Source organism: Diabrotica undecimpunctata, chromosome 9 (assembly GCF_040954645.1).
Source record: "Diabrotica undecimpunctata isolate CICGRU chromosome 9, icDiaUnde3, whole genome shotgun sequence".
NCBI classification, from domain to species: Eukaryota; Metazoa; Arthropoda; class Insecta; order Coleoptera; family Chrysomelidae; genus Diabrotica; species Diabrotica undecimpunctata.
This window is the reverse complement of record NC_092811.1, coordinates 36807027-36829378: the sequence shown is the minus strand read 5'-3', so window position 1 is coordinate 36829378 and position 22352 is coordinate 36807027. Positions and strand designations below refer to the sequence as shown.

General features: G+C 35.0%; 1 protein-coding gene across 1 annotated transcript in view; it reads left to right on the top strand.

The window, feature by feature from the left end:
- Positions 1-22352, top strand: part of LOC140449850 (probable multidrug resistance-associated protein lethal(2)03659) — a 162645-nt gene that overhangs the window by 125172 nt on the left and 15121 nt on the right. Inside the window, exons 6-8 of the mRNA XM_072543219.1 lie at positions 2837-4174; positions 14420-14744; positions 22131-22281. Coding sequence (XP_072399320.1) covers positions 2837-4174; positions 14420-14744; positions 22131-22281 — 1814 coding nt within the window. The remainder of the gene's footprint in view (positions 1-2836; positions 4175-14419; positions 14745-22130; positions 22282-22352) is intronic.

The window sequence follows — 22352 nt, the reverse complement described above, 5'->3', positions numbered from 1 at the left end:
CGATTATTGTTAATTATACACGGGTGATTAACGAGAGAATTCAATGGTTCACGAAGTAAATTAATGCAAACAGTAATTTAAAGGTGCTTATTGTTTTCTATACAAGTTATCGCCTGACACAAAAAGAATACCTTCTTTGAACGATTATCTGGAATTACTGATAAGGCTTCACTAATGATAGTTTAGGTAGTTTTTATGCCACATTATAGCTTATGCCAATAATATAAATTAGAAATTGTTTGCATCTTCCATTTAGTTTGTAGATGTACATTGTTCATGTCTTACCTACCTACGTTTTTGGTGTCGTCGACGTCGTGATGTCTACAACAGGTTTTATCCCGGTTAAGTGTAGTTTTAAAGGTGCCTTCAGTCTAAGAGAGAAAAATATAATATTAAATGTACACGATGCACTTGTATATCAACGCCCTTTAAGTAATGTTCGTGAAATCGTTAACATGTGTTCAAATATGACAGGGGTTGGAGAAGCAACAATTTATAGATTCCTAAAAGAAGGAAAAGGAGGAACTGTTTCATCTCCCAAGAAGAGTAAAGGGAGTAAACCCTTGGAAATTGAAGAAATACATAAAAACATGATAAGACGCAGCGTCCACTAATTTTTTTTTAACAAAGAATTTCCAGCATTGGACAAAATCCAAACATTAATTAGAGAAAACGAGGAGTTACCAATCATAAGCAACAAGAAATTATGGGGACTATTCAGAGAGATGGGATTTCGTTGGCAAAAGAATAGAAGAAAATCCGTCTAATTGAAAAAGATTACATTGTATGTTGGAGACGAGATTATCTAAGAACTATTAAAAAGTACCGAGAAGAAGGGAAAACAATTTTTTATTTGGACGAGACTTGGCTAAATGAAGGTCATACTGTACCATATCTATGGGTTGATACAAATGTGAAAAGTTCCCGTTAGGCATTCATCGAAGGTGTATCTACTGGAATAAACAATATTCCCGTTGGAAAAGGACGCAGACTCATAATAACCCATATTGGAAACGAATAGGGTTTTGTCAATGGTGGATTATTAAGTTTTGCCTCAATATCAACCAAAGATTACCACGAGGAAATGACTGCTGACGTTTTTGAAGAATATTTTGAGCAAATGTTGGATTTAATTCCAAAAAATTCTGTCATAGTCATGGAGAATGCTAGTTACCATTCAAGACTAGCAGAAAAATTGCCAACAACGGCATGGAAAAAAGGAGAGATAATCGAATGGTTGGATAAACACGCAATTGAGTACAAGGAGAATTCGACAAAAAAGGAATTATTACCTATTGAAAGGCAACATAAAGCAGCTTATAAAAAATATATAATTGATGAAATGGCATTAAACCGTGATGTAATTATTTTACGTTTACCCCCATACCACTGTGATCTGAATCCGATAGAAAATATATACTCTCAAGTAAAGGGATGAACAAAACTTTTAAATTAAAAGATTTACAACAATTATTAGAACATTCCTTATCAAAAGTAACTCCAGAAAATTGGAAAAATGCTGTTAGTCATGCTCACAAGGAAGAAAATAAAATGTGGAATTTGGATAATATGACTGATGCAATGCTTGAACCGGTAATAATTAACATTGGAGTTGAAGATTCCTTAGATTCTGAAGAAAGCAGTAAATCTGAAATGGAATTTGATTAAAATAATATTCATTTTTTTACAAATCGGCTCCTGTTACGACAAATTATTTTATATATAACCAATCAAATAAACATATTACATTTCTTGTAAATTCATTAGTACCTGTTACTCTCCATCACTTCCGAGACTGGCAACTTTATTTAGGGATTAGTAACCCTCAAAACTATTATATTCTATTCTGCTTCAACCTTTATACCTGGTGGTCATACTCAATTTAAAATTGTTTTCTTATATACTTCTGTAAACTTGTTGACAAATATTTATTTTTCATTGAGTCACCCGTATCAACAGTTTAGGGATTTGCATACATAATGTGCTATCAATATGATGGAAATGGACTATAGATCATCTGCTTATAAGCGGGCTTTTAATGGTTAATGTATTTCTTTTATTACGTCATTAATGGCATAATAAAACAAACCTTGAGGGGTTTGAGAAAAGGAAGTACTATATATTTGGACCAAAGCGATGTAAATTGTTGGTTTACCCAAACGATATTGAATAATCTGAGAAGATGGTATTTAGAAGAAGCATAAAGGTAACTAGATTTTAGATAGGATTTTTTCGTGTTTTTTATAGACAAAATCGTATTTATCAGAATTTGTACTTGATGATTGTTTTTTATATGTAATGGATAAAATATTAGCAATCTCCTCTGGCGAAGATGTAAGATTACCGTTAATTTTTAGACCTGTGATATACGGTGAGCAGTTAGGGCCAGAGATTCTTTTAACCTTTTTCCATCAGTTTGACTATTCCTTGGTAATACTAAGTCACCTGCTCCTTGTATTTTTTACCTTTAGTTATTCCCACCTGCTTTTTTATCCTGTTACTTAAACATGTGTTTAGTTTAAATATTTGAATATTTAATTACTATTTAAATGGGAATAAGCCACAATTAAAGGTTAAAATACGTTTATTGACGTTTCAATTTCCACTTCGGAAATCGTTCTCAAAATACAAACATTAGTAAATTAATTATTAAATTAGTTTGTATTTTGAGAACGATTTCCGAAGTGGAAATTGAAACGTCAATAAACGTATTTTAACCTTTAATTGTGGCTTATTCCCATTTAAATAGTAATTAATTTAAAATGCCACAAGAAAATAGCTTCAGAACAATATTTGAATATTTGTCTATTATAATACAAATATCACTTTTTTTCAGATCCGAAATGCGAGCAATCAGATCACACTCCTGCCTCCTAGGAATACTCTATTCATTCGAAGTATTCGTGTCTAGAACTGCGATATTTGTAAGCATCGTTGGCTATGTCCTTCTCGGTAATTATGTGTCAGCCGATAAAGTTTTTGCCATTACCGCCATCTACAACCAAATGAGAACAATCATTACGATCATATTTTCGCTGAGTATAACAGCGTTGGCTGAAATGCACGTTACTATAGATAGGATACACAAGTTAATGGTGTTTGACGAACGAGAACAAGACTGTGAAGAGGATTACGATAAAATGAATGGTAACTATCCATCGAAACTAGACGGATTGGATGGCATAAAGAACGGTATTAACGGAAACGGTACAGCTATTGAATTACATAAAAAAATCAAAGAGCCTAAATTGTTGCTATCTGGAGTGTCTGCCAAGTGGTCACAACAGTCTACTGAAAATACTCTGAGTGACATAACATTCAATGTTCCTCCTAATAAAATGCTGGCGATTATTGGACCAGTTGGTAGCGGCAAGAGCAGCATTGTAAACTTGATACTAAAAGAATTACCAGTAAAATCAGGAAAATTAGAAATAGATGGGAAAATTTCTTATGCGTCCCAAGAACCATGGCTTTTTGCCGCGAGCGTACGTCAAAACATCTTATTCGGTGAAGAATATGATGAAGAAAGATACAAAATGGTTGTAGAAGTGTGTGCCTTAAAATCAGATTTTGCCTTATTGCCCCACGGTGATAAAACTTTGGTTGGAGAGAAAGGAAAAGCCCTGAGCGGAGGGCAAAAAGCTAGAGTGAATTTGGCTAGATGTGTGTACAAAAAAGCCGACATATATCTTCTAGACGATCCTTTATCTGCTGTTGATGCTAACGTAGGAAAACATCTCTACGATAGATGCATCAAACAGTTCCTGTCAAACAAAATATGTGTTCTGGTTACACATCAGCTACAGTACTTAAGAAACGCCGACAAGATCATTATCATGAAAGATGGTAAGATGGAGATGACTGGAAGTTACACAGAACTGAAGAAAAGCGGTCTAGATTTCGCTAAAGTTATGGAAGAATTTAACGAAGTAGCCGAAGAAGACAAACGAATGAAGTCAATTAAATCAAAAGCGTCAATTTACGATGAGCCAATAGAAGATGAAGAGGACCAAGTTTTGGAGAAGGAAATGCAAGAGAAGGGTACCATTAAGGCAGCTACTTATTATTTGTACTTAAAAGCAGGCGGTGGGATTTGTTCGATGTTAGCACTGGGCTTCTTATTTATTATTTGTCAAGTAGTTGCTAACGCCGGGGAATACTATGTTACTTATTGGTAAGTTCGATAATCATTTTACAACTTATTTTCACAAAATATTTGCTCAATTGTTAAGAATAAAATCATACTTATTAACCCATTAAATACTGAATTTTAAAATTGTGGAATTTGCTGTAGTTTTTAATTTTTTTTCTATAATAGGGGTGTCCAAATATTGTAAATAAGTAATATTTTAAATACTCGTCTGGTAATCAATATTATACCATGTACCATATATGACACAGTAGTTCCCCTATACTACTAAAATCAACAATAGTTGAAAAGATGTGTTGTTATTGTCAATTTTACAAAAAGTATGAAAATATGTAAATTGCTTACAAAGCTTCAATTTTGTTTGTGACAGTCACTAAAGCACTGAATACACAACCCTACATTGCATTTGCCGTATTGTGTTCTCACAGCGCTCGACTGTGCTTGACTGCCAGCACAACGTCTTCTTTTATTATTCGAAACATAGTAATTACTGTGATCGTACCTAATATCGACAGCAATCCTGCTTTCAGGTGAATATGTGGATGGTCGTCCAGCAGCTCTAGGTAGGTTTTGAAACCTTTTTAAATAAACTTGTACTATGTCTCTTCGAAAATTCAATTGGGGTGTACCTGGGTGATGTGTTCTATATATTATCCACGAATTTTGGATATATGTATCTAGTAGTCAAGTAAAGATGTGCCACGACCATTTCTTGCCTCTAATTCCAACTCAATAAACATTTGTATTCGCATCCATTTAATCGGTACTCCCCATAAATTCATTGTATTTTCCAATAAAATTAGGTCTAGGAATCCCTATTTTCATTTTTTCATTCGATGACTATAGAAAATGTCACACTGACAGTGCAGTACGGGTAAGATACGGCAATGCTTTTCGTATGGAGAATAAACGCGCAGGGTTGTCGGTTTTCTCCAGCTGTTGATTGCTCATTGTCTCACAGGACCGGCTTGGATAAAATGCATCTGCCGGCAGTACGAGTAAAATATTTTATATCATGTATACGTATACAGTAGAATAAAAAGGCATTGATGAGTTATTGACAACGAAAACTATGAATTTTGCATATAAAACGTCAACATGAGATATACAATTGAATCATATTCATAAGAGTAACATTTGAACACCTCTTTACAAGAACAACATACAATAACTGTAGGTTTAATGTTTTACATAAAATAGAAAAAACCTACATAATTTCTAGGAAAGAATTTGGAAACTTGGAAATGATATTATTTATAGATATTATATATAATATTCAAATTTCCAATTCTTTCATAGAAATTAGATTTTTTCTATTGTATGTAAAATATTAAAAATACAGTTATGTTGTTTCTATAAATAGGTCTTCATTTCTTTTGTAAAACTTCTGCTACAAATTACCATCATTAACATAATCACCTAAATATGGCCATAAACTTGTTTGTCATAATTAGTATTTGATAAACTCCAAGCTTCCCCTATTTCACCCCCTACCCATCCTAAGGATGGGTAGGGGGTGAAAGTGCTTTTGGAAAACGAAACTACACTTCAAAATTTAGTCCGAGTTTCAACAGAGAGCATGGAGTCCCATAAGTTTAAATCCGGTGAATTATTTAACGGTTGCGCTAAACTCGTAGTGTTAAATGTGTTGTGTTTTTTACAAAATACGGAACAACTTAATGTAAGTGCTGCTGTAAGACGTACTTCGTTGATGACTGGTGTTAGCGAAAGAAGCATTTACAATTTCAAAAAAGAAAAAGATCAGAGTGGAACGTTGAAATCGCCAGAAAACGTAAAAAACGAGTGTGTCAATCAAATTCTAGAATATTCACATATGACGAGGGTGTAAGAAGTATTCTACGGAGAATTGTTCATTGTGAATTTTTCATGAAAAATTTGCCGCCATTCTTAAAGCATATACATAACTTCATACAAGGTAATGAGAATACACGGCCGTTGTCTCTTTCTACTTTATACAGACTTCTGAAAGATATTGGATTTGTTTATAAGAAACGTGGCCGAAGAAGCATCATGGTGGAGCGAGAGGATATTATTCATTGGCGCCATAATTATTTGAGAACTATACGACGTTTGCGAAAAGACCATTGCAATGTCATATATTTGGACGAATCGTGGGTTAATGTTGGCCAATCTATAAATTACGAATGGTGCGATACTACGATACAAAACAGTCGTGATGCTTTTCTCAAAGGTTTAAGTACTGGCTTAAAAGCACCTACTAAACGAGGTCCACGATATGTTTTATTGCATGTAGGTTTTTCAGGAGGTTTCCTTCCTGGCACACAGCGTGTTTTTCTGGCAAAGAAAAATGATTGCGACTATCACGATGAAATGGATGCCGCATATTTTGAGTCGTGGTTTAAGGAGACATTAATATCAAATTTACCAAATAATTGTCGCAGGAATGTCATTGTAATGGACAATGCATCGTACCACTCCCGTAAAGAGAGATTCCCTAACAATTCCTGGAATAAAGCTGCAATCAAGGAATGGCTAGTGGAAAAAGACATTTTTTTCGAGGAGTGTTATTTAAAATCCGAGCTATTAGAAGCAGCGCGTGCTTTTAAAGATCAAAGATCAATACGATAAGTATCATTTTGATGAGTATGCTTCACAGCATAATGTTTATATTTTAAGGCTTCCTCCATATCACTGCGATTTGAATCCTATAGAAATGGTGTGGAACCAAGTTAAGCGATATGTAGGTACCCATAATACCACTTTTAAAAACGACGAGGTACGCCAGTTGATCGACGACGGTTTCGCACGCGTCACAGAGCAAAATTGGCGCTCATGTTGTTGAGAAAACGGAAACTGAGATGTGGACTGCGGACAACCTGCAAGATGACGTAGACCAATTGATAATATACGCGAACACGGGGAGAGTAGCGAAAGCGAATCCGACATCTCGGATGTAAAGGACGACTTTAGTATAATTAATTGAATAATAATTAATTGAATATCTGTGAGTAACCTCGATTATTTTACACTGTATTACCAATAAAATGCATTTACCAGTCCAATCAGAGTATGGGCTTTTCGGATATTGGGCTGGGTGCACGGAAATCGAGCTCCCAGAGGTTCCACCCTGTATATTTATAGCTATCAAGAAATGTAATTTAAAATATATTTGTTAGTTTAATAAAGTATAAATATAATATAATGTTAAATAACTTCACTATAAACCTTATACCTGCTCATCTGGTCAAGTGTGGGCAAGGAAAACCATTATCCCATATGGAATAACACAAGGTTTCGCTGAAAACTACCAGGTTGCTATGCCAAGGAACTAGGTAAACTTATGTTGTGTGTAAAAAATGCGAGACTGCATTATGTTTTAACAAGGACAAAAACTGCACTTCAGATTTCCACAAAAAAAAAATTTCATAGTAGGTGTTAAAATTTCGCAGTGATTCAAGTGCGCAACTTGTTTTTTTAATAACATCGCCGGGATTAAAAAATGTGCAAAGCTTTTTCGATATTCCCGTTCCTGATAATTTTTCACATATTTACAAAAGAAAAATTTTTCTTGGATATTGGGCTGGGTGCACGGAAATCGAGTTACCGGAGGTTCCACCCGGTATATTTATAGCTATCAAGAAATGTAATTTAAAATACATTTGTTAGTTTAATAAAGTATACAGTTTTATAATAAAATTCTCGCTAAAAACTTAAGGTCTTTTTATTCAAATTCATGCCTCTTATTTGGCTACTTGAAGGCAATTATTTTATCAATATATTATTTTGTAATAAATAACAGAGCCCGGCGTAGAGATCTGGGTACGGTTCTGTGACTACCACTTGGACCTGTTTGTATCGCCAAGCACAAGGCGTGAAATCCGGCAATTGTGCATTCCTATATTAGCCGTACTGCACTCTCGGTGTGACATTTTCTATAGCCGCTTGCATTCGATACTGGAGAAACTCCATGAACAGTTGATGCTACAGTAACTACAGAATTATCCATTCAGCGTGTAACCATTACTTGTTGTGTATTCTTTTACTGTCCGGAGTGGACAATTCTTTGTTAGTCTATTTTCTCTAACTGTCCCTGTTGCTTTATAAACATTCTCGTTTAAATAAAGAATATCGATGGTTGTGAATAGGTTATCAAAATAAAACTGGTATAGCTAGTTTCCTCGGGCATCTCTTCAATAAGCTGCAATAACGGATCTGTTGATTTACCAAATATTTTTTGATGCCCTCGATTAGAATTTGGCATAGAATATGGCAATGATCTAATTGTTTATATATTCTTTTGATCTCACAGGAATTTAAAATAAGTCTCAATTTTTTTAACAGAATAGGCGAGGGAAAGTCGAGTATTATTGCGTGAGAATTAGATTTTTACGCGTCAAAGAGAGACGGGCACCGTTATATGTGTAAAGCGGTTTGACGCTGGCCGCGAGATAAGAGTCTGGACACTCTAATTTTTTATAGTGAAGGATTCGGCTTGAATTTGGGTAGTGAGATGATGGAGACTGATGGAGAATGTTGGCGGACCGGGACAAGACCGGGAAAACTACTGTACTCGGTGGTGTATTCCATATTCTATGGACTGAAGTGATGGATGGAGGTTAAAGTGAAGCTGTCGTCAGAGTTTATAGTGACTACCGTACTGGGTCAACAGATACGGTGAAAGTGCTTTCTAGGGTGTCACTAATGGATTTGATAGCTGAGAAACGAACGAATAATTGGGACGAAAAGGAACAGATGGGAAACGTATTGAATGGATGTGCAGCGGATGTGGATGAAAGAGAGAATGAAGTACTTCTCTATAATATTAAATAACAATACAAGTACAGTCTATCAAATAAAACGCTAAAGCAATAATTGAAAATTTAGACACATATTTATCAACAACTGTATGAAAAAATTAAGAAAAGTCTAGTTTGTAAAACAAACTAGTCCTCTAATCTACTTCAATATCTAGTAAATACCACAATTGTAGCAAGTGACTCATGTTTTAATGATTTTTTATGTCAGTAAAATTGGACTATAGAAAAAAATGTTTTTGTTCTGACAAAAGGGGAAAATTTAATTATTATTTAATGAACAAGATAGTGGATTATTGCAGGATCTGTTCAAAGAATATACGTTCAGATAGAAAAGATTTCACCTTATATAAAATACATTTCAATAATTTGACTGTTCTATTTTTAAACTATTTAAACGATTTGGCAAATATTTTGGGTTTTAGGGAAAATGTAACGTGGTCAGAGTGTATGATTAAACTTGAAGTTATCTGCAATGTTATAGTTTATATCTTTTTCTAACGGCAGATAATATCTGAGATCAACAACGGGCACTGTAGCTATTTGGGCAATTATCTATAAGTCGGTTTTATGAGCGCACTGACAGGGGTTTCACCAAGCAGATGACAGAATTGATGAAACATGTGGTGTACGGAAACAACTATTTGGTGAGAAATAATAAATGTGACTGACAGTAGTAATAGTAAACCGTAAATCAAAAACAAACGTCAAAATTTAACACCTGCTGAAAAAACTATGATCCGAAATGTGTTTGAAGCAGTTAGAGCCAGAGAACAAAATATGAATGTAAGCAATGTAGTTACATTATGTAGTAATTTGACAAAAGTTTCCGAAGCTAGTATGTACAGAGTAATTAAAACAGAGGATGAAACAAACGATAATAATACTTTGAAGGTTGAGACAAGAGGAAGGAAACAAATAAAATTCGGGACATTCGCCATGCAGTATATGAATTTTATTTTAAAAAGGAATTACCAACTATAAAAAAAAAATGCTTTTTCTCAGTCTAATAAAAATATTTCAAAAATATCAATACGTGTTTTGTGACGTACTTTACGTTAAATGGACTTTAGGTATGTAAAGAGAAAGATGAATAGTACCGTTATTGAAAAAAAAAAACGGGTGTGGCAGTCCAGTGAGACTGCCGGTGGAAGTTACACTTCTATACACGCATTCGCCGTTACAAATTTATTTGGGAGCCAATCTGCACAATCATTACATATGTAATTCCATAGGTAAGATATATCAGAAAGAGAAACAGAATTAATAACAACTTACTAACAATGAAGGATTGAATAAATATTTTGATGAAAATGTATATTTTTATTTTCATATATGTATGAAAGGAGTTGAATGCAATTTTTTTTACACATACTCTGCAGTAAAATTCATTGTTTATTTTGTTATTAATATAATAATACAATTGTGTTTTCATCTTGTTCAGCATTTGTGTTTGGGCATAAAATGTTATGAGTATTAATGTAGATATGCCTTTCTCGATTTGAACTGTCTTTTAGCAAAGCAAGTTCCATATACGAGCTAGGCTTTTGCTTATATTTAGTACAAGTTTTTTTTTCGTTGTTAGAAAAGTCTTCTAATTTTATTTTAGAAAACGGTAAAATTATATTTAAAATATCAAAATTTAGACCTAAAATAATACAATATAAATTAAACTGCCATATTAATAAGTATTTAAAAATGACAATAATATACATAAAAAAACTACACTACAATACAGTGCAACATAATTCCGTATAATAATACAATACAAATTAAAATGCAATATCCATAAGTATTTAAAAATGACAATAATGTAATAATATTAACAAAAAAGTCCTCCCCGACTGGGAATCGAACCCCGGTCTCCCGCGTGACAGGCGGGGATACTGACCACTACACTACCGAGGACATAACACAAATGTATTTCAAAATTGACAGTTCTGGATCATACAGTGATTTATTGAGATTATTATTTTGAAATACAAAAGAATAGTATAATTATGAACATTTAATAAATAATACAAAACATATCACATAAATAATAATATTAATAAATATTTTATTATATGTATAATATTATATGTATATATATCTTTATATAATATATATAATATTAAATTATATATACAAAAGGAACATTTTTATATTCGAGAGAGGAAGAGAGAGAAAATATATCTTCTGTCTCTCTCTTACTCATTATCTTACATATGTAATGATTTCACAGATTCACTCCCATACAAATTTCCAACGTGGAGCGCGCGTATAGAAGTATAACGTCAAAAATCGTTTTAGGGCGCAGAAAGTATCTGCAACAAATAGCAGAATTTCGAAGAAATTAAAAAAAAAACATATTATACAGATGAAACATGGTTAAATGAAAGATATACTGTGACAAAAATTTGGTAGAATTTAAATGTGAAAAACAAACGATGGTTTCCTAGATGGTTTGTCGACAGGTTTAAAAGCCCTGGAAAGGGCCCATCTGGAAAGGGCATGTTATTAGCCATATTGGTAGCGACTCGAGATTTATTGAAGTTTTAAATGCATTTGTTTATAAAAAGACTGAAAATTATCACGACTAAATGGATGCAGATCATTATGAAAAATGGTTTTCAGATATTCTGTTACAAATGGATCTGTTATTGTTATGGATAACGCTCCATATCACTGCCTGCATGTAGAACAGTTACCAACCACTAAATGAAGAAAAGTCGAGATTGGGGATTCGCTTGATAAAAAAAAATATTTAATTCAATCAACCAATTTGGAAAATCGAGTTAATAAACTTAGCACAGTGTAATACAGATAAATACATTAAATATGTAGTAGATGAAATGGTGATGCACTAACAACGCAGTAATGCAACGTTTACAAAAAGAACCTGAAGTCTTGAAATCCATTAAAGAAAGAAAGTTAGCATACTTCGGACATATAGTGAGAAATGAAAATAAATACAGAATCCTACTATTGATATTAGAAGGGAAAATAGAAGGAAATAGAGGACCAGGACGCCGCCGAATATCCTGGCTTAAGAATTTGAGACAGTGGACAGGTATGACCACCACAGACCTATTTCGAACAGCTGCTAAGAAAATACGATGGGCCATTGTGGTAGCCAACATCCATAGAGGATAGGCATTAGCAGAAGAAGAAGCTGAAATGGCGCGTAAACGGAGCGTAATTTTAGTTCGATTGCCGCCCTACCATTGTGAGTTAAACCCGATAGAACTTATGTGGGCTCAAATAATAATGAAGTAGCAAGGAAAAATGTTACTTTTAAATTTAGTGATGGATAACCTCACAATCGTGGATAAAATGTATCGAGAATATAGTAAAAGAAGTGCAGACTATGTGGAACCTTGATAACTTCATTGAAATATTTACCATGGAAATGATAGTTGTGGATCTAGGCAACGATACTACTGATGAATCTGAAGATGACATAGATGACTCAAATTAGGTTATATATAATGTTAATTTTTATATATGAACATATTTTTTATATTTTCTGAAAATTAATATTTAGTTAAGATGAACCATATATTACTAGTACTGGTACATACCAATTAAGTAATTCAGTTTTACTTGTGCTAAAAGTTACTAGACGACGAGTAAACGATGTGTGCGAGGAGGATGACTGTAAATATATATGGGAATGAGAGAGAAAGAACGATAGTAGAGTGGCAGAGAGAATGGGCGAATGATAGTAGAAAAGCAAGGTGGACGAAGGAGCTTATTCCCGATCTGAGACCGTGGTGGGAATGTAAGTTCAGGAAACTAGACTACTTCCTGACGCAGTTTCTGACCGGACCTGACCGGTTTTGGCACCTTCACAAATAGAATAGGCAAATCTGCCTCGGAAGACTGTGACTGTGAGGTACCGGACGCTCCCGCCCACATTTTTAACTGCCGGAGATGGGCAAATGAGATGGGAGATTTCGAGAGGCGAATGAGTTTCGGGCTGGATGAAAGAAACATTGTAAACCTAATGTTGAGAGGAGAGAAAGAATGGAGAGAAGTACACTGTCTGATTTCTGGGGCGATGAAGAAAAGGGAGCAGGAGGACAGAGGAGGAAATTGAGCCAGGGATCTGCAATTTATAGTTAATATTATTTATTAGTTTATGCCCTAACGTCTAAACATTTTCTGATTTACGGTAATAGGTATGGTTATTTATAAATTTTTAGTTTTTTTATTTTAGTTGTTTATTCAGTGGCAAGACCACTTCTCTGGAACGGTGGTTAAGGTTTTAGCCAGAACACGGTTAATCCGGCACTACCCTGGGGTCTTCTGGCCTAGTATCCTACTCGGCTGAAAGATACCAGGGTGTCTTGTTCCGTGATGTAGATATCCAAAAAAGATTTCCCCCACCGTTGGCCCTCGGAATTTAATGGATAACTTCTTAGGTCTTACTGGAATCTGGCAATACGGCAATAAAAAAAAGGCATCTATACGCACGCCTATGGATCTTCGATTTCCTTTTCCTTCAAATCCGCAAAGATCAACATTGAAAATATGAGTAACTTGCTACAATTGTGATACTGTGGTATATACGATGAACCCACCCACACAATGCATTTTAGAAACAATGTTTTACAAACAAACAATGTTTAAGGAATGCACATTTTTTAAAGAAACTTTACTTTTTTAAGTATTAGGTAGACGGAGAACATTCTAACTTCTACAAGTATATTCCCAAACTTTTTTTATTTTAATGTTAATATCATCCATCCATCCATCCAATGGCACTACAGCCCAAATCGGGCCTTGGCATCCTTCAACAGGCTTGGCTTCTCCAATCATCTCGATTTACCGCTGTTCCTTTCCATGAACGCGTTCTCAGGCAGTTCCTGGCATCCTCATCGACTTCGTCTTCCATCTTTTTTTAGGTCTTCCAACAGGTCTTTTTCACTGCATTCTTGCATTTAGTAATTTTCTGGGAGAACTCAACAAGACTCCAGAACAGATCAGAGGTAATGTAAGTCTATAAAACCTCACCAACTAAAGGGGGTCATGTAAGATGCCCCCATTTTCAGTTTTTAATAATTAAGTTAACAGTCTATTGCATTTACCTTGATAAATACCATGAGGATTTTTTAATACGGATTTCCTTCCAATGTTTTTATGTGGCCATACAATGTTTTTAACAACTTTTTATTAAACTGATGATGGAATGATTTAATTCCGAAAAGATCTTTACAATAAAAATTTTAAGCTTTTAATAAGCATTTTTTATACCTTAATACACACGAACACCACGTGCTTTGTATTCAACAGGTATACTAGCCACTCCTGGATATTTCCACTTCATGGTTTGTTCCAGTTTCACTTTAATTTTCTGGGGATTGTATTTTCATGCATGCGGACCACGTGCCCTGCCCACCGTAATCTGCAGTTTAGTGTATTGATGATAGTTAATATCATGATAGTTAATATTTATTGAGTATTGTATTATATTTGTTTCTATTTTCAGGGTGAACTTAGAACAAGATTTTAGCGAGAAACAAAGCATGAATTTAACCTACCCCAACGAAACCATAAACAGGGATCTGATCATGTGGTCTTATACTGCCCTTATCGTTGGTAACATAATCATATCGATAGTCAAGGCGTTGTACTTTATGGTTTTCTTCGTAATAGCTTCTAAGAATCTACATAAATATATATTTGATAAACTAATCAAAGCGACGATGCGGTTTTACAACACAAACCCGTCTGGAAGGATTCTAAACAGATTTTCGAAGGATCTAGGAACTGTGGATGAATATTTGCCTTCTGTTATCATTGATGTGATTGAGGTAAGTTATCTCCATATCTTTATATTTCTTGCTTCGGCCCAGATTCATTAATCGGAGTCTTTCATAATTAACCTCTTTAGAAACTTGGCTCTCGTCTTATATTAAGGACAAGAGATATCAATAACATTTTGGTCTTCTATTCTATTACTTCTTTACTTCATATATAATTTATTTTTGTCCTTGTAATCTGTAATTCCTATTATAATTGACTAATGTGGATTAAAATAACAAATAAATTTTTATTCTATACTCTTCTAACTACTTTTTATTGAAATTGACGTTTTGATACACATTTACATTGTATGGGCGCACCGCTAAATAATACAGGGATATTACAGTCCCTTTTTTCTCTCCGAACTGGGAAACGCCAGTGCTTTCTGGTGTAATCTTCTCTCGAGACTAGCCCTTAACTGGAGACGTGCCGTCTGACAGACTACAGCATAAAGAATTTTTAACACCCTGTACAAATAACTCCGCCCATCGGCACATCACTTCATATATTCTTTATATTATTCGTTGACTATTAGTGACCCGACTTAGGTAAAGAAATACGCATATTTGGAAAAGTTATAACCGAAAATCAGATTTACTTAGTCTGTTAGACGGCACGTCTCGGTTCAGGTTACATTTTGTTTCATTGAAAACGTCGCGTATTTGTTACAATCATGGCCGGTCCATCAAAAAAATCCGTTTTACCGATACTGATTTTGAAGATACAGCTTTGAAGTGGTCTGACGAATTAGATAGTGACGCTAGTGATGTTGATCAAGTACAAGATGATGTTTATTTGGAATCTGATAGCATATAAATAGCACCTGATAGCGTAAATGCATACATACTGCACCAAAGTTACAAAAACAATTCTAAAATACAAGAAAAATCTGCTTTTGCTAAAATATTAGCAAAACAATTAATACAAGATCATATGAAGCGAAGAATGGGTAATTTTCACGTACCGCGGCTAATTCGTGCTAGTATAGCGAGTATTCTTGGAATTCCTGAGAATAACCAAGCAGATGATAACGAGCCATTAGTACTAGAGAAGCGAAAAATATGTTATTTGTGCCCTCGCAAGAAGAACCGTATGACAAAATACCTTTGTGGCCGATGTAGAAAACCTGTGTGTCTTCAGTGTACGAAACCAATTTGTACCGATTGTATGTAACTTTTACAGTTGCAGTTTTACAGTTACTCGATGTATATTTATTTTTTCACTGTAATGAAAAGTAAAAAATGTGACTGTCACGAACTGTAAATGATTAGCTGTTAGAAAGTCGTAGTTATTTTTTTATACTCTGACAATATTTTGAGTTTCTTTACTGTGTTCAATTGCAAATACAAACAGCTTTTAGAGTACTATTAAATATATTAAAAAAGTTTGTAAGTTTAGTTCTTATCCCCTCTCCTACATTGTAGTCTGTCAGACGGCATGTCTCTCTGTGTGTATTAAAATAGGGTCTCTCCAGTTAAGGGCTAGACACAGATTGTGCAAATCTGACTTGATTTTTTGATAAACACATTGCAGTGACAGTATATAGGATTTTCGTAAGATTTTTATTCTGGACATAGTCAATGGTTATATTCTGCCACTATTACTGTTTAATTGATACTTTGTCAAGATCTTTAAGCTTTAGAAGAACAAACATGCAGCACAAAAATATACAAAGAATACTGATTAATAATGTCAGGTATGTAGATGACACTGTAGTGTCAATCAGTACAATCAGTAGTCGGTCAATAGAGCTATTAACATTATGCACTGACAACAGTAAAATTCAATCAGACAACAATTTTTATAGACAAAATTTTGATTAGGTATGTATATGATCTTTTAGATAATGAATTATCATGGAAGTTACTTCATTTTGACCACGATTAGCCATTCCTTCGTGATAATTATACATATGGACATCGTTGCCTCCGATGTCGTGTATCCCAAATACATAGTACCAAAGTTGTCTGCTGTAGAAAACTTTATTTGTAGTCAAATTGGGTAGAGGAAGATTTTGTATAAAGTCAAAGGCTATTGCAGATACATTATTACTATGCTGACATTTATGTTTAATTTTTCGTTTTATATCATAAAATGCCTTTGATTTAGCGTGATGAATGTTTCCCACTTGAAGCAGTTCCTTTTTTGTTGATTCACCGATATTCGGTAGTTTGAGTTGGGTTTCAGTTTCATCACATTATGTACAAGTGTCACATCTGCGGTAAGGAAATGATATGTTAAATCGAGTTTGAAATATGTTATAATAAACAAAGTAAGAAACCTTGGACTGTGAGTGAAGTTCTTGGGGCTCTGTGCATATTTTTATATTTAACTCTGATGGTAGATAAATTTTCGTTTTGTCCAGTCTGCATGTATAATGACTTTGGTGGGTTTTAAATGAAGCAAAGTGAGCTGTTATGTTTTCTATATCAGCAGGGTGTGACTTCTTAGGCCCATTTGTATGCTTACCCCGGGCATCTTCTGGAGAATATCCAGTCCTTGCTAAGCTATTTCTAATTCGACGGATCTGCATTTCAGTAACACCGAAAATACTACGAAGAGCTTTGGCACAAATACTTAAGTCTTTTCCCGGTAGTCCATTTTATACATAAAAGAAGCTACATGTGGTGGACCTTGTTGATGTCGGGCTTTGTTTGTATCTTTATTTGCACTGTCACTAGTAGTACTGTGGTTAGGTAAAGCAGCTTGTAGAATACTACTGCGTCGTCTCTAGATAGGAATAACGCTAATTAGGCTGGATAAATATGAATCCTGCTCATCTTTGGTCTTTATATTATTAAACATCGGTAACATTAACACCTACAACCAAGATTGAAGTCATAAGCACAAGAGAAAACAACTTGTTATTATCGAAAAACTTACCTACAGTCATTTCCTGTTGTTCGGATTAAAACATCCTTATCGCCTTTATGCGTTTTGTGAGCAACTCCATGTATTGTAGCTTACTTTATGGTTTCCTTTCGATAAACTTTTCTTTTACGTTTTCGTGGTTGATCTGTAGTTCGAATTTTACAAATGCTATCATCTATAATAATTAGAGGTATTGTGTTGAACAGTTTCCGCCATGCTGAACTATCTTTCTAATACAAAAGAAACAAACCTTTTCCTTTATTAACAAAGAAAGCACACAACTGATAAATTTATAGAAAAGATGATTCGCGCTTAGCGATGACCGTTTACTAAGATGGGAAGTGTTGCTTTTACAACAAACCACTTGGACATCTGTTGTTTTTCTAAAACTATCCGAATTTTCTATGTAGTTTACTCCAGACATCTGAGAGTTTTACGCAACTGAATGTGTGAGATCGATAAAGGAACTACTATTCTATGCGAACAACATACCTATAAAGTCAAATTTGCAAAAAATGGACATTTGTTGTTTTTCAAATAAACGCTTCAATTGTATATAAGATGTATTGACAACATATTGTAAATACACTCGCGATCATCCGGGTCACCTCGAAAATTTAAAGTTACTTGAATATTTTTGCATCTGGTGCAGTAATAACCTTTTTTTTAGGTTAATGTATTTTTTATTTGTCATCAATGTTTGTTTTGAAAGAAAAAAAAACGGTTTTTTTATTGTTTTTATTAAAAAGGCAGAAAACAAACCAAATTGTTGATAAAACAGACACAAAAAAAATGTAAAATACAGAACGTGGTAAAACAGTGAAATTTCAATGACTAATATCGTGTATTGCCTCCCCTTGCTCTAATAACCTCTTGCAGACGACGGGGCATACACTCAATTAATTTTTCTCCGGATTACATGTTGTGGTATGTTATTCCACTCTCTCACTAACAGATCCTTAAGCTCTTATGCGTTGTTAGGATGAGGTGTATGGGTTTGAATCATCATCATCCAGCCCCGTTTTCACATCCATTGTTGGATATAGGCCTCCTCCAAACGTCTCCAGTTCTCTCTATCTCTAGCTGCTGCAATCCAGTTTGTTTCTATTCTCCTTAGGTCGTCGGTCCATCGGGTGGGTGGTCTGCCTCGACTTCGCTTGTCGGCTCTTGGTCTCCACTCCAATAATCTCTTCGTCCATCTTCCGTTTTCCATTCTAGCAACATGTCCAGCCCACCTCCACTTTTGTTTATTGATTCGCAGTATAATATCGTCAACGCCAGTTCGTCGGCGTATCTCCTCATTTCTCACGCGATCTTTCAAGGTCAGACCCAGCATTGATCTCTCCATTCGCCTTTGTGTTACCCTCAGTTTTTCGGCAGTAGCTTTCGTTAAAGTTAGGGTCTCTGCTCCGTAGGTCAAGACTGGTAGGATGCGTTGGTTAAATGCCTTCCTTTTCAGGTGAATTGGAGTATTTGTTTTAAAAATGTCTCTCATCCTTCCATATGCCGCCCATCCCAACGTGATTCGTCTATTTAGCTCGCAGGTTTGGTTGTCTCTGGTTATTCTGATTTCATGACCCAAGTATGTGTATTTATCGATTAATTCTACCTTGTTGTTATTGATCTGTATCTCTTCGCTGGGAACCATATTGGTCATCATTTTGGTTTTCTCGAAATTTATCTCCAGCCCAGTTTCTTGTAGTATGTAATTCAGTTCTTGGAGCATGTCTTTGATCTCTCCCAGATTATCTGACAGAAGCACGATATCGTCCGCAAAACGTAGATGGTTTAATCTTTCTCCATCGATGGATATTCCTTTCTGTTGCCATGTTAGTCTTTTAAATGCATACTCAAGAACGATAATGAACAGCTTTGGTGACATGGTATCACCTTGCCTGACTCCCCTTTTTATCTTTATCTTATTAGTTGCTGAATGTAGACTTATGGTTGTTGTGGCATTTTCATATATATTTTTAACTATATTACAATATCTGTGGTCGACCCTGCAATCTTGTAGTGCTCTTAAGATGGACGGTAATTCCACTGTATCAAACGCCTTTTTAAAGTCTACAAATATCAATGCCAAGGGACGGTTATATTCGTTAGTTTTTTCTATCAGGGTTTTTAGGCACTGCAGGTGATCATTTGTGCCGTAATTAGGGCGGAAACCGGCTTGTTCCCGAGGTTGGTAAAAATCCAGCTTTGTCTCTAATCTGTTCGTTATTATTCGGGTGTATAATTTACAAAGATGGTTAAGGAGACTGATTGGTCTGTATCTTTCCAGGTCTGCTATATCTCCCTTCTTGTGTAAGAGTACAGTTATTGAATTATTCCACTTTGTTGGGATATTTTGATTCCATAGACATAGATTAAAGAGCTTTTGAATTTTGGTTATCAGTACTGAGCCTCCTATCTTTATCGCTTCCGTGACGACACCGTCCTCCCCCGGAGCTTTGTTATTCTTCATCTTTTTTAGAGCCTTGTAAATTTCGTCCAAGGAGATTTCTGGGATATCTTCGGAACCCTGATTTTGAACCTTCCTCTGCTGATATTCAACTATATCTAGAGTCGATTGGTTGCTATATAATGTCCCATAGAATGATTCCACAATTTGTAACAAATGTTCTCTGTTTGATGTGATGTTGCCATTTCTATCCTTGAGTTTGACTATTTGTTTATTTCCATTTGTGAGTTTGCGTCTCATTATTTTCATACTCTTATTTTCCTCAATAGTTTTGATGACTTTCTCATCTTTGTATTTTCTTAGGTCTTTTCTTATTTCTCTTGATACTTCCTTGTTTATTTTATTTATATCGTCGTTACTAGAGTTTTCGTCGCTTCTCAGTATTCTTCTTTGTTCCATTTTTTTCTGTGTGTCCAGACTAACTTTTTCTTCCTTCACGCTTTTTGGGCAGCATTTCTTTTGAGCTTCTGTTATTGCTTCTACTATTATGTCATTTAGGATGTTAATATCATTTGTTGATGATTTTTCTTGAAGGAATTTGCCGATATGATCTTCAAAATTTTGTTCGTTGTTTGGATGTGTCCATATGTTTATTTGCTTCTTTTTTATCATATTGTGTCGTTCATAGTTGGTATTTAACACAATGGTGGCTCTCACCATGGGTTTGAATACGTTTTTTCAAATCGTCCCAGAGATGTTCGATGGGATTCAGGTCCGGAGACCTAACTGGCCAAGGTAACCTCGTAATTCCAACCTCGTCCAAGTATTGCATACCGATCCTGGCAACGTGCGGTCGCGCGTTGTCCTGCATAAAACGGCGTCTTCTCCAAGCCCTGCCATGGTGGGCATAACATGTTCTTCCAGAATCTCCATAATGTACCTTCGTGCAGTTAAGGACCCATTTTCGATGAAGGGTAATTCTGTGCGGAAGTCAGAAGATACACCTCCACAAGCCATGACCGAGCCTCCAACAAATGACATTCTTGGAGCAATGCAAGCTTGTGAAAATCGTTCACCGGTTCTCCTCCAAACTCTTCACACGTCCATCGGATCCAGTTAGGCAGAAACGGGATTCATCTGGAAATAACACTTTGCTCCAATTATTAATTCCCCAATGCGCGTATTGTCAAGCAAAAGCTAGTCGTGCAACTCGATGCGCCTGGCGAAGTAGCGGTCCTATAGACATTACCCGAGAAGATAGTCCAGAAGAACGAAGTCTTCTCCTGACTGTTGGAACGCTAACATTGCAATTTCGTACTTCTTGTAGACGATTTCGATGCATAACCGCAGCTGAGGTCCGGTTTCGTAAAGCCTGAAACACAAGGAAACGGCCATCTCGTGCTGTGGTCGTTATTCTTCGTCCAGAGCCAGGTCGTCTGGTTAGCAAACCCGTCTACTGAAAGCGTTGAAGCACTCGTTGAACCGTAGAAATGCTTACGCCAACAGTTCTTGCGACTTGCCATTGATTGTGACCGTCTTCCACAAGCGCAACAATGCGTACCGTTTCAACAACAGTCAAAGGCATTTTTGGCAAAAAATAAACAATAATAAACACTAATAATAGCACTAATAAACACGAATGGTGGCAATAATAAACGTTTGTTTGTTGCGTTTGAACAGAAAGTCGAAGCACAAATGAGACATTTAAAACAAGCGACAGTTTCAGGTACCGTTCATTTTAACCGCTAAACCGACAACAATTGTCAGAAACATGCATTAGTTTGTATTTGTGTTATTATTATTTACGATAAAGCTCGTTAAAAATGAAATAACGGCGATTTTTAAGGTGACCCGGATTTTATGATCGCGAGTGTATTAATAATTGGTTAAGTTAATAAAAATATTATTAGTTTTAGAACATACAGTCACAGTAACTAAAGCTACAACCTACATTAGTTTATCTTACTTATGTCACTTATGGTCCAAATTAAAGTACTAGAAATGGTTAAATTATTGGGAGTTAAGATTGTTTTTAAATATTTTTGTTAAAACCATCATTGACAATCACTTTTTGAGTAAATGTATGTTACTTACAACTAAATCTTTTACCTTTTTTTAGATTGCATTACTTCTTCTCGGAGCTATTACACTGTCTGCAATAGTAGAGCCCTTATTGACTGTACCTGCAGTGGTGCTAATGATAATTTTCTATTTACTGAAAATAGTGTATTCTGAAACCAGTAGAAACGTTAAAAGGGTTGAAGCAATTAGTAAGTATAAATATAATATAAATGTAAACATAAAATTATTTTCTTGCGACTATTGGAACTGGAATATGTTT